The sequence below is a fragment of the Cydia splendana genome, chromosome 5, assembly GCF_910591565.1.
Source record: "Cydia splendana chromosome 5, ilCydSple1.2, whole genome shotgun sequence".
In the NCBI taxonomy this organism is placed as follows: domain Eukaryota; kingdom Metazoa; phylum Arthropoda; class Insecta; order Lepidoptera; family Tortricidae; genus Cydia; species Cydia splendana.
The window spans coordinates 10300638-10315008 of NC_085964.1; the positions used below are offsets into that span (position 1 = coordinate 10300638).

General features: G+C 37.4%; 1 protein-coding gene across 2 annotated transcripts; it reads left to right on the top strand.

Annotated features, from left to right (window-relative positions):
- The first annotated feature begins 4402 nt into the window (after positions 1–4402).
- On the top strand, positions 4403–14069 carry LOC134790668 (uncharacterized). 2 transcript variants are annotated; one of them, XM_063761557.1, is made up of 2 exons: positions 4403–4748; positions 11713–14069. In XM_063761557.1, the coding sequence occupies exon 2, from the start codon at positions 11780–11782 to the stop codon at positions 13760–13762; it is 1983 nt and encodes a 660-aa protein (XP_063617627.1). In that variant the 5' UTR covers positions 4403–4748; positions 11713–11779; the 3' UTR covers positions 13763–14069. The 2 variants fall into 2 exon arrangements, with proteins under 2 accessions (XP_063617627.1, XP_063617629.1); XM_063761559.1 differs by lacking the exon at positions 4403–4748 and adding an exon at positions 10751–10907.
- The last annotated feature ends 302 nt before the right edge of the window (positions 14070–14371 follow it).

The window sequence follows — 14371 nt, forward strand, 5'->3', positions numbered from 1 at the left end:
CGATGCCATCGCTTCGCCGGCTCACCGACAAAAGACATGTCAAAGTTGAATACTGACGTAGAATACATAGAAAATTCGAATTTCCTACTTTTCACACTTTTATCGTAATGTACCATTTCATCACACTTGCTCGAAAAGGACCTTATTTCATGCAGGTGTACTGAAGGACAAAAGCCTATATTGTTTCCGCGGGACTTATGGATTGTGAAAAAAACTATAAGTCACTAGGGAGTTATAGCTTTTACACGACCGCTTACTGGGTTGCTGAATTTAAATGAAGCTGGTCTAGCTGGAAAGACGACCCCCGTAGCGGCTGGCCTCTCACCTCAGTTATGGAGCAAAATGGTTTTAACTAGAAGATGAATTAGATCTGTTTCCCACTGACGTCCAGTTTTTTGCGGGTACGGTTTTTTGCAGGATCCCGTTTTAGTAGTACCTATAGGTGCTAATATAGTAACTTTCACACGAGGATTCTGTTTGCGGGATACTGCATGCAACTACAGAAAACAGGATCCTGCAAAAAACCGTACCCGCAGAAAACTGGACGTCAGTGGGACACAGCTCTTAGTATTAAATATAGCAGAGACTAAAGATTTCATTTAGTGTGCAGTGAAAATTAAAATGGGCTCCACGAATGTTAACTGAGGTTAAAAAAGACTTGTGTTTTGGAGATTTCATAGCGAACTCAACATTTTTGGGCTTGATGCGACACTTTTTATAGGCTGTCCCTACTCGCTAGGCTTAGAGCTTCAAGTAATTTCACTTACTTTTACAATTAAAGGAGCATCTCCGTAGAACTAAATTTAATTTATTATATTATTGTTAAAATTTTATAATAGTTTATTTTTGTGACACACAGACACACTTCTATTGCTGACAGTAGTACTTCTCATTTGCATGTCTACATAGTGCTTCTTGACCCCTTCCTAATGAGCCTAAATTCGATATGTTTGTGTTTTACCATTGAGGAGTTCCGTTTGCTACCTTCCAACTGCGTCATCAGATCAGCTATGGAGCTGAGCTTGGAAAACTTCCTTAATTTCGACGACGATGCAATAATATTCTTACATGGGTAAGAATATTATTGCATCGTCGTCGGAATTAAGGAAGTTTTCCAAATTTTAACAGAATCTGATTACCACAGGTACCAGGAAGTGATTAAGTTACAAGATTTGAAGCAAACATACTAATATGTACATATTAGCAGTGAAGCTAAATAAAAGTGTGTAAAAACATTAAATTATGTACAATAAGAAAACTTCAAAACTATTTATTTATGTTTTAACCTATCTCTAAGAATCCACCAACTTGATTCCACCAATTCCACCATACCTTCCACGTAGGTACCAAAGTTATCCGTATTTCAGATTTGAGCAGGATCATCATACTTATGGCATTTTTATTTCAAATCTTAATTCTGATAAGTACTATATAAGGTGTGTATGTACTTTCATTATCAAATATTACGAGTAGTCTCGTTATCTAGTTATGATTAAAATTAACAATAAGGCCAAAATTACTGATAAAACTAGTCGATAGATAAAAATTTGTTCTAGCAATGACAGTTACTTAATAAGTACCTCTACATCGCTAAAAAAATAACATCTGACAAAGTGTAAAATTTTGAATGTGAAGACCAATCATCCACGAAAGTTAGGTTAGTATCCACTTTAGATTATTTATAAAATTAATATGTAGAATTGTTATAAGTAATAACTGTTTTCAGGCGGACTAAAATTATTTTATATCCGACTGTAGCCTACCTATACCTACCTAACTATAGTAGTTTATGTATGTGTGTGAGGTATACTGGGTATGTTTGAGTTCTGTTTCACAGTAGCGTCAATAAACAAACATTTAACTTGTCACTCAAGGGTATTGTATGAATGGATCAATTGACTACATAGAAAACAGAGGGCCTACCGCGAAAATCGATATCCAAAATTTTATTATTATTATTACCTGCCTCTCTATCACTCTTGCATATTCGCGCGAGATAGCGAGGTTTTGATTTTCTATTTTCGCAGCTTTGGATCCGGATCGGATCTTTAAAGTTAAAAGCTATGCTGCTATGTATAATTTTTATTATACTCAACGTTTAATTTACTATACTTAATTTTTATTATTGAAGTGAAAACTTCTTTAGCGGCGCTTAGCACTTTTTGAGGTGGGGAAAAAATTATAAACTAGAGACACCGTAAGGCGTAACGCGTAAGGCGTCTCTCCTCTCTTTCTACCGCACGACGAAAATGTATGCCTGAGCCTGCTGTTTCATATATGTAGGCGGCGCAGGACGCATGCGTGACTTTATGTTATAGCCCCTGCTACACGGCAGCCGACAAGCCCCCAAACCGCGTGGTCTTGGTCTGTCCCGGACCGTGTAGACAGTTGTTACCAACAAAATTTCGTTTGACCTCCGGACGCCCTTGGCATGCGAGCGCGCGCCAGCGACCGCGGTCTGAGCGGTCGGTCCGGAACCGTGTAGCCGCCCGACGCCGACCGCACTAGGCCATTTCGCTTGGAGGACGCGCCGTGTGCGCTCGTGTGGTTAATAGACATGCCATGGGTACTCAGTAGCATTTCTAATAATTTATCAAATACTTTCCTCTTCATTCTCAGAAAGTTATATATGTCCCCGTAGCGTAGTCCAGCGAATTCATTAAGTTGAAATGACTCAACAAATGCCGTTTTTTGAGCCAGCGTTTCATTCATATACCCTTTTCTTTTTTTACAAACTTTTTATTAACTTGCAATATACCTAATCGTAAGTATGTAAATATGTTTGTACGGGTCAAATCTTGCAAGTTAAATTAGACCCACTTTCTAGTTTCCGATGGAGCTGAAAATTTGCATACATATATAAGTCGGGTGACAATGCATTATTATGGTACCATAGAGCTGATCTGATGATGGAGACAGGAGGTGGCCATAGGAACCCTGTGATAGAACAACGCGACCTAATTGTGTTTGGGGTTTTTAGAATTGTCTCGACGAGTATTAGTTGCCTCTGGAAAGAAAAGTACAGTCAGCGATAAAAGCTTGTACCAAAAATTGTTTTTTTGCCATAAACTTATTTTTTGTCATTGCACTAGTATGAGTAGGTAGGTTATGAAATTTGGCGCCGCGACCAATAAGTTTTGCTGCCCCAGAAGTGAAGGAAGAAAAACAAAATGCAATCCGCCAGGGGTGGCATACGCCGCCCTTAGGGCCATACGCCACTGAGTAGGTACTAATGCCACGCCAACTTTCTGAAAGGTTAGGGGCCATTTTGTGCGCTTGCAATACGTGTTGTCCGTCCGCGAGTTCTGAACACACTGTGGTTTGCCACCGTCTAGCCAGACAACTCAAACGGACCCACACACCAAGGACAGACCAAGGTCAGACGGTTAGTAGGCTTGTCGGCTGCCGTGTAGCAGGGGCTTTAGTGTGACGTTAAATCTTTATGTTAAATATCAGATCAATTATTTAAAACTGGACTTTTATATTAAGCAATGAAGCTCAATGTTCTAATCTTGTACGGGCTGAAATACGAGGATCTCACACTTACATTCTATTCTAACCTTATATCACTCCAATATAATTCAATAAAGCTTCATCTTGATGAAATCGCTAATAAAAGTGAACTCTAGTACTGGTGAATAAAACTCAAAATATCATGACCAAATATATTTAGATCCGAGGTCTGCAAGTTAACTTTACAATTTCTATTCGAATTTTAAACAATTAACGCTACAAATTTAATCTCACTGGCCAGCAATTTCGGAACTAAAGTTTTTCAATAGAAAGGAGGATGGGTCAATTATACATAGTGCTGCAGACATTTTGGACTAGTCATTGAGTTTTCACTTCTGTCGGCACTCCCGGAGTGCAACCCGTTGTTTTTTTTATAGTGTGTACCTTTGTGAACCATCTTATTGAATATCTAAGTACATAGTCAATTAATCGTTTATAAAACTCGGAAAAATGAATGTTGTAAACGTTCACAATACCGATAACCATATAATCTAAAAAATAGTCATATGCAACATTAATATATTGAATACCTATCCAGGCAATGACCACACAAAAAACAAGAAATAAGAATTATAAAAAGATGTACCGGTACCTACCCATCTTAGTAATAATTGTCATTTGCTAACACTCTTAGCTACAAGATGCGTGTAGGTGGCTATCATTAAGTAATTTCGTCAGCGGCTTAATATGTTTGGAGATTAGTAAAAATGATAACAGGGGACGTTTTAGTTAGTCCACACATAGCCGTGCGCAGCAGCGCAGTATAGCGCACTCAGCCGGTATTTCTTCTATATTTATTTTAATCGTTATACGGATACGGGTGTAGGGGCGCATGCATGTGTGCGTGCGCGCTCGTACGAGTATGTAGCTGCGCGAACGCAGCGCAACAGCGGCTCAACCAACGGAGAGAATTCGATAACGTGAACGCAACTCGTTTGTTTCGATGTCGTCAGCTCGTCAGAACATTCTGTGTGCGTTTGTAAATTGTACTAATTAGGCACGGGCTTGCTGGCAAAACAGTAGCTTCATCTATTACTGCCCTAACGCCCATGTTACACAACGCTGCCGCGGTCCGATCCGCTCCGTGTTATCAGTTAGCATCGAAAGCGACGCAGTTCAACGCTTCAAGAGATTTTAACTATACATCTCGTGGTCATTATGTACCTATTAATTGTCAGTGTGTGCGTGAAGTGGACTTAAATAGTGAAAAGAGATCCAACGAGATGATTGTTATTGTAAGTATTATAACGTTGTCAATAGATAAGTTTTACGTTTGATTTTGAGGTTATGTTTAAAAATGAGTCGAGTCCAAAGACGAAAATACATATCTGGGTTTATTTCAATACGTACTCCTTTCAGTCAGATAGTCATAGGACTTGATTGTTTGGCAAATAACCAAGAATTGTCTAGTATGATAGGTACTTAATAGGTCTGTGTTACTCAAATAGATTACCTAGGTTTGTTGTTAAAGATATTAAATAGGAATACCTATTCCATTGCTCGTCTGTTTTGAACGTTGAAATAAATACGAGTACCTCCTTAAGAACAGTATTTCATAAGCATAACAAAATAAAACATGTACCTATGCATGTAAAAATCGTGAATTAGTCATAACATCATATACTGACTAAATATAGGTAATCTCGGTACGTACCTATATGCAGCGCCGGTAAATTATTTAGATTAAAAAATAATCACGTTTTAAGTAAGCAGGTACTTGAACTTCAGTCTGAGAAGTTGTGCGACTATAATAGGTACCTAGGTACTTATTATTATTCGGATTCAAAAATACCAATAATGTAATCAATGAAGTACCTGTCAGTAAGTGTCAGAAGTGTCAGATCCTCGCAAGAAACGTTCATGCTACCTAGTTGAATTTAACGACTTGATTTTGCAATAGTCATTGTCATTAAACATTAATACGATAATGGTACCTATTGTTTATGATATGCCTATTCTAGTAGGTATATTGTATAGGTACCTACATTTTCCTACAGGAAATATTGCTTTTATAAATCATCTAGGTAGGCATTATTGTTTATTTATTTATCATTATTTACAATTCAGTAATAGGTTCACTTAGAAAAGGTACTACTTACTCATAACTTGTGAACTTATCGTACTCCGTAAAGAAACAACATCGAACCGATTTTATAAACATATTGCTTAGAGAAAAATGTTTGGTACGGATCAACAAATAAAAAACCGGACGGATACGTACGCAAAAATCGTATATTTCGACACTCAACGGATCAAAATTCATAGGGTACCTACTTTCCGTTGACCTAGAACTACGAAATTTGGCAAGTAATATTTTCTTACACTACAAATACAGGGACAAATCTCAAAACTCTAAATTAAAAAAAAAATGTTAAGGCCGTGCCAGGATAAGCTAAGTGATTCTGCGTCATGTTTCTTTTTTTTTACTAAAACCAATATAATGTAGGGACTGGAATTTTGTATTTTGAGTACTAATGTAAAGCTACACCACCCATAAAAATTACAAGCCCAAATTCGGTGGGGGCAGAATCACTTAGCTTATCCTGGCACGGCTTTTGTACGGAACCCTCAGTGCTCAGGCTCACGAGCCGTGGTTTGCCGACCCCTAACATTATTTTTTAAATTAAGGCAATCCAAAAGCGACTAACTGACCGTAGTTATGCAGAAAACGACCAACTAAATTTTTTTTCAATGCAGAAAGCGACTAAAGCTACTGAGTTAGGGTGTAAGTCACTTTGACAAAAATAAAAAGTTGGTCGCTTTCTACAGAACTACGGTCAACTTGGAGGAATTGTCATAGGGATTATCATTCGCCGCGTCAGGTATAATCCTATAGTCATCAGGTACCACAAATTCAGTCAGAGCCATAGTGATAACGAACAAGTTTGATTTTTGTTTTGTACTTTTTTGTAATTATATTATATTATAACGTAGGTATTTTCCAAAGCATGGTTTAAGTAATTACGAGTAAGTATCCTTGAGCTACCTAGGTACCTATTTAAAAAATAAATTTATACTATGAATGAATTTATTATGAGTAGTTCATATCATGTATTATCTTATTTGATTATATTACATTATCATGATAACATGATGATGATATGTGTACCTGTATACTTTCAAGGTACCTACTTAACACAAGTAGTTAATGTCAAAATTAATCCTGCAAGAAGAACACCGGATTAGTTGTGATTTAATTTGACGACATACTTGAAAATAATCTCGAGATAAAGTGTGAGTTTGGGAAACTTTTTTTTAATTAAGGTACGTTGGGGTAATTTGAAAACAGGGGTAAGACCAAGAGGCCTCCGTAATTCCAAATCGCATGTAATATTGTAGTGCTGGTACAATCCCTAATAAATCTAATATGTTCGTAAGTATTATGTTTGACGGTAGGTACAGTCGCTATCGCCATCAGATATATCGAAGTTCGTTTTTAGGGTTCCGTACCCAGAGGGTAAAAACGCGACCCTATTACTAATACTCCACTGTCCGTCTGTCTGTCTGTCTGTCTGTCACCAAGCTGTATCTCATGAACCGTGATAGCTAGCTAGACAGTTGATTTTAGGCCACCAAACGAAGGAAAAACGGGGGATATAATATGTGCATGTATAAGCGTATTTTGGCATAGTTGTAGGGAATGGTGTATTAAACAACATACTAAAAGTACCGAAGGGGGTGAAGCTAACGGGTAGAGCGGGGTTTAAAGGTACCTTTTTATAGTTTTTCGTAAATAATTCGTAAACGGTAGCCCATAGCAAAAAATCGTCTTATACGTAAATAATCTGTATAAAATTTCCCACAAAATAGATATACAGGGTATTCCAAAAATAGCCCGTCAAACTGACACTGGAGGTACATGGCATAGCACTAGCTCTTAGGACACCCTAAGAGGATCATCCAAACCAGCTTTGTTAAGCTGGTCATGAGCTGAGCTCAATGTATGTGTTTGTGAGCTGGTGGTGAGGTCATGTTTGACCTCACTAAAAGTTGCACGGTTTTCGAATTATTATAACCGATTTAGGTTTATATTAATTTTGCTCTTTTTATCACTGACGGTTGAGTGACGGTGCCGGTATTCACTTGGAAAGCCCTCAAAGTTAATTTGAGAGTTAACATTCACGAGGTATGCAGCCTGTTTTTTAATTTAGATTTTACTACTAGGGTGTCCTACCTCCAGTATCAGTTTGACGTGATATTTTTGGGACAACCTGTATATCTATTTTGTAGGAAATTTTATACAAATTATTTACGTAACAGACTATTTTTTGCTATGGGCTACCGTTTACGAATTATTTACGAAAAACTAAAAAGAACGTAAAACGGATTGATTATACGTAACTTTCCCGCTGGAAAATCTTTTTAAATATAGGTCCCAGCAGAAAATGTACAAGATCCTTTTTGTAGACAATAATAAGTAATTTTAATTTTTAACAAGCAGAAACGTCTGCGAACGATGCTATTAACCTTAGAATAAATTTAAAAGTGGAGGGTCCGGCGGTCCAGGCGGTCCAGGGGTCGTGAGTTCAAGTCTCACCCAAGACAGTAATTTTTCCACTTTTAAATTATAAGTAGATTATGTATGTAATAAAACATTTTTTTCTAGGGGCCACCGAGTTATTTACGAAAAACAATAAACAGGGGCCTTAAACTCCCCCCTACTCGTTAGCTTCACCCCCACCCTCCGGTACTTTCAGTATGTTGTTTAATACACCATTCCCTATAATTAGTTATAGGGAATGGTGTATTGGCATAGGCCAATATACGCTTATACACGAATTTTTTCCCCCGATTGGCCATTTTTGGTTTTCGGTTGGTGTACTATTTTCACAGATGATGTATTTCTGTTGCCGCTATGACAACAAATACTAAAAAGTACGGAACCCTCGGTGGGCGAGACCGAATCGCAATGGTCCAGTTTTTTTAAATCCTGCGACGATTAAACCCCCGAGCGCATTGTAAAATTATCATAGGTAATTTACTGAAGTTCTACCTACTACAGATTTAAGTAATACTTAATATTATTTATCAATTGTGTGTCTTCCACTAGTACAGCGGTCGGCAACCTTTTAGCACCAGTGGACGTGGGCCGCACTTTGTTAATATTTATGACTTTATCAGACATTGTCATTTGTCAATATTACATACAAAATATTAGCCAGGGAGGCTCGCAGGCCGCAAGTGAGAGGTTCGCGGGCCGCTGATTGCCGACCGCTGCTCTAGTGTAATTCTATCCGTGGCATCATATCAACTAATGCAACTATGCATAAATGGAGGAAATATTTACACTATTATGCTTCTTAATAGTAGTGTGTGTACAAAACCACTATCAGTCAGTACTAGTAGCTAGAGTCATATAGTGTAGGTATATCCTGCACTCGTCGTTCATACACGTATTTAAATCTCACCTCACGGCATCTTATATCAGTTAGTGTTTTGGAGATACACCCCTTAATAGCCTTTTTAATTGGGATGTGGGTTTGAGTAGGCAAGGTGAACATCCGGGATCTGCCCGGCAACAGTGCAAAACCTTCCTAGCTCACAAAATCCCCTAAATCCCACTCGCAACTCTGCTAGCTTGCCACATGTGTAGGTCGATTGAGGCAATATTTATATATCTACAATACAATACAAATACTCTTTATTGCACATCCATTACAGAAAGCAATACAAAGAATACAGAAAAGAAGAGCCTACTAATACCTACCTACTAATACGTACTTATAACCTACTAGAGTTAGACCAAGAAAAGTCTGCAGCGATTTAGATAGCCCACGTAGTGCAAGTGTTATTTACGTCATAATTTCATAGAAGTTTGAAGTTTAAAATAACACTTGCACTGATTGGACTATCTAAATCGCTGCAGACTTTTCTTGGTCAAACTTTAATTCTTTGGGATCAACACTGGTAGAATTTTTCAAGACGTGTTTTCAGCGAAATGTCAGACGACAGCATGCATGTATGTAAATGTACCTGAAATTGCTCCGCCGCAGGTGTGTCAGTAGTCCTTAAGGTGGAATTCAAAGAACAATTTTCGAATTACTTACCTCTTTTTCAAGGTCAAGGCCGAGCCCATGTTAATGGTTTAATGAAGCTATCGTTTGAAAAGTCGAAATGGCATGTGACGTGAACTATTTAAGTTAATTGACCCGTATGTCAGTATGCATGCAGTGTTAGAGATGCGAGCCGCCGACCCGTGGCTTGTTGAAAGGCTATGCAGCCCATGCTGGTATTAATCGAGCTCCGCTGAACTTGTGAAGGTATTATTAGGTATCCCGAGACTTGGTATCGATCACTCGTCACTCCCCGCGCCCTCCTAACGGTGATGTCACGGCTTTCCTTGCATTAGCAACGGCGACGTCACAGATTGATGACGACATCAAACTTAGCGCATGCGTGTGCTCCAGCCGGCTCCGGAGAGTTAAATCTAAATAAAGACTACTGGCGTAATTTGTACTCCCAAAATAGCATATCAATACACAGGTAAACGATCCTTATGATCAGCAGGAAAGTAGACACTTGGGCTGAAGAATAGGCAGGCAGGTATGTAATATGTATTAGTATATAATTAGGTACCTACTTACCTGTAGTACCTACACTACCGCTACCGTACCTACTACCTACCTATATCATGCAAACGCTTCGTTTTTTTCATGTATGTCGGTATGCGTTTGCATTGCTTTCACGCCTTTCAAAGCATGACTGAATCGTGTGAGAAATTGATAATCACTTTGTTTGTTTACAATCACTTTACTACAGTAGCCTACATCGTGTAGCAATTACAACATAATTTTAGCATAAGCCAGTAACTTAAAGTGAGAGTATGAATCTAGGTTTTAATTTGGTAATAAGTAGTTATATAAAAAAGTAGATAGAGTTAGACCAAGACAAGTCTGCAACGATTTTAGTAGCACACGCAGTGCAAGACTGCAAGTGTTATTTATACGTCATCATTTCTAACAAGTTTGATGTTTAAAATAACACTTGCACTGCGTGTGCTATCAAAATCGTTGCAGACATATCTTGGCCTAACTCTAGACATTATTTTTCGTTACATAACACATACATTTTTTCTCTTTCAACAATTAGTCAGAAAATGTCACTATCATATGCTATGACATCTTACGAGCGGGTTGCTAAACACCAAGTGGCGCGACTTACATTTGGGTTCGGGATGGGTGTTCCCTATAAAGCGTCACTCGCACCCGCCAACAGATGGCGCTATTGACCCTCTAGACTTTTGGCAATATGGCGATGCGCGAGTGAGGCGCCGGCACGGACCGATTGTCGGTGTGCTGCGTACAATTTTACAATAAAAATGAAGTGGTTGATAAATAAGTATTTGAGGCCCAAAACTCCTGCTACTTAAATCAAAGATGAAGCACCACCGTAAGGTACGCATAGTTATTAGCTTGTATGAACGTGATTTATTATTAAATTACCACTTACCACGACCCTCAAAAGTATTGATTACACGTGTACCTCTAGTTAGCATATCTATGACGCTTTCACCTTGCTCGCAGATGTATAGTGTGGTAACAACGAAACTATGAATATAGAGCCTTATTTTCCTCATTTTCATCCATTACGTAACTTGCAACTGCAGCAAATTTTACCACCTATAAAGTATATCTATTTTGGCGCATTCGGTCGCTGCCGGCGTCACTGCGTTGCTTAGCGACGACAATCTATAATCATGTTTTAGTATTGCAGTTTACAAGGTTATATATATTCAATTTATTGCATAAGATAGAGTAACAATGTAGATTTGAGAGTGGAACAGAAAACTTTACATTTACCAAAATAAAAGCAATTTATTATTATTATTATATACTTGTCATTGTCAGTATGTACAAATGCTTTCACAATGTCTTGTAGTATGTGCGGAAAGAGAAGAGTCAGCACTTGGTCCACACAGACTCTATCCTTTCAGAACTGTCAAATAATAAACCTCTGCGTAGTTTAGTTGATACTGCTGATACATTAAAAAATCAGATAATACTTAGCTTCCTGTTATTTATAAATATTTCTTACGTCTATTTGTTATTATAATTCGAACATTACGAGTATTTAGAACGTTACAGTAGTTTGAAGAGCATATGTTACTTACAAATTTACAAGGTATAAGACCTTTTTTGAACAAAAAATTATGAATCAGCTAATTCATTGTTTTATTAAGTGTTTTTTTTTTCATTTCAGGTACAGCCATCCCGTTGGATTATGGTCCATTATAAAGGTATAAATAAATAAATACAGTATTGCAGAAATGGATCCAATATTGGAAAATGAATCGGCTACGGCTGATGCTTCACCCAAATTCGGAAAGTCAAAAAACAAGAAAAAAAAGAACCATGTAGAAGCTAACCAGACCGTGGTGGGGGAGAAAAAGAAATTTGTAGTTACTAAATTATCAACGATAGACGACAAAGATATACCGTCTACTTCGGCAGCACAAAATGTGCATACTGTTCATTTTGGCACGCGGGGAGTGGAATCACAAAGACCCCACGTTAGATCAATTTTCAAAGAAAAATCTGTAGATACATCGAGAGCATCTAGCGCTGAAAGAGAACCCGGAGTTGATGTTAAGGGATATGAAACCTTTCATGGAACATCATCGAGTCCACGGAGTTCCATATTTGATATTTTTCGACTTCGAAGAAAGAGTGATTCTAAAAAGCATCAGTCTTTGATGCACAATGTAAAAGCTGCATTAGGCAATACCCCTAAAGCTACAGAAGCGCCTGAAGCTTCGAAAGAACTTAATGCTGAAGAATCAAAAGATTCTCACAAGAAATATTATCATACTGTAACAGGAGCTTCCTCAAGAAAATCTAGTCCCATTACAAGGGTAATGGATATTTTATGGAGAAAACCTCACGTGGAGGCAAACCAGGCGGCCATTGATCCCGCCAAAAAGAAATCTGTTAAGCAACCACGTCGTTCCTCCATTGGAACTACTTCGCCCACTTATCATAAAAATTCCTATGCTTCTTTGGATCCTCTACAAGCAAAACAATTGTTTAGGGAAGTTAGAGGTCTTCCTAAATACGATCCCTATTTATCTATAGTTCAAATATCTTTGGGTGGTAGAGACAAGACGAGGCTGTTGTTGAATTTTTTCAAATATCATAAATGTTACGAAATTCTACCAAAATCTGCAAAAGTAATAATCTTTGATACACAGTTTTTGGTAAGAAAAACCTTTCCTACTCTTATCTCACATGGTATACGCTCTGCTCCACTGTGGGATGCTAATAAAAAACAACTTGTTGGCATGATAACAGTTACTGACTTCATAAGGATTTTGTTGCACCTTGAAAAGGAAAAATTACCAGTAGATGAACTTGAAAGGCATACACTTCAAAACTGGAAGAAGATATTGCGACCAACACGGAAACCTTTGTGTAGTGTTGGCCCTGATCAATCTTTACATGAGGCTATAAATATGCTGAATAAGAATCGCGTGCACAGACTTTTGTTAATTGACCCATTTAACGGAGATGTATTGTATATTTTGTCCCACAAAAGAATTTTAAGATTCCTGTTTGTGTATCTTAATGAATTTCCGGAATTAACATTTTTTCATAAAACGTTGACTGAATTGAAAATTGGTACATTTGATGAAATTGTGTCCGTGACAGATAATACTAGTATTAAAGCGGCATTTCAGCTCCTATTAGACAAAGATATATCAGCGTTGCCTGTTTTAGATGATGAGGGCAAGTTAATCGATGTTTATGCAAAATGTGAGGTATTGAATTTAGTTAGCGAAAAACTTTATTCTGATTTGTCATTGACAATAGGTGAAGTAAGAAATAAAAAGAAAGACTGGGAAGAAAAATTACAGAAATGTCGATCGAGTATTTCGTTGTACGAGGCCTTAGAAGTCATAGTTAGGACAGAGAGTCATCGATTATTGCTAGTGAATAAGGATAATAGACTAATAGGAATTGTTTCGTTGTCAGATATTTTAGTATATTTAAACAGAATTATTCCAACTGAGAAGAAAGTTTCGTCGCTACAAGAGATATTTAGACCCCTAGAGGAAAATAAAGTTGACGAATCAGCAAAGGAGACCGAGAATGAAATAATATCGATTCCGGTACCAAATTTAGGACAACAAGCACTGTCTGAGGGTGATGAAAGTGTCCCCGAAGTAAATGATGTTGCAAGCGCCCCAGGAGAGAACGAAGTCGCTGACGTAGAAACAACGACCAAAAGTGACATAGAAGTAGGAGAGACGTAGTACAAATAAAAAGGTATAAATAAATATGCACAGCCTCGTCTAAATACTAATCTTATTTAATGTTGATAAATATGCTCTTTTGAAATGGAACGATAGGAACAAATATTATTCCAAAGAAAAAATGTGATAGGTGAAACCGCCGAATCAGTGTATTAATCTCATAGATCGCTTTATGCTTGTATTAAATTATAATAGTGTAATTTAACTTCGTAATCGTTAATAGTTGCATCAAAATACCACGTGATTGCCTTATTCATTATTTAATTTATGATTAACATTGCTGAACTCAATAAAATATTTTAGCAAATTTGATTTTCAATTCTGTTCTTTATTGTATATTAGCTATTATTTATTATATTTTAACTATTCAGTTATTTACTACTTTCAATGAACTAGTAAAGTTTGTAGGATATGACTGTTATCCGATTATTAAGCAGTAAACGGCAAGTTTAAATTTATTTGAATCGTCTAAATTAATCAGTAAACATAACTTGTCTAGCAATATTGCGAAAAGGATATTAACATGACTGCCAAGATTTTCTGCTAAAGGATCGAACACGGCGCATAACCGTGCATAACTGAATAAATTACCTTTAGGTAGGTTAGGTC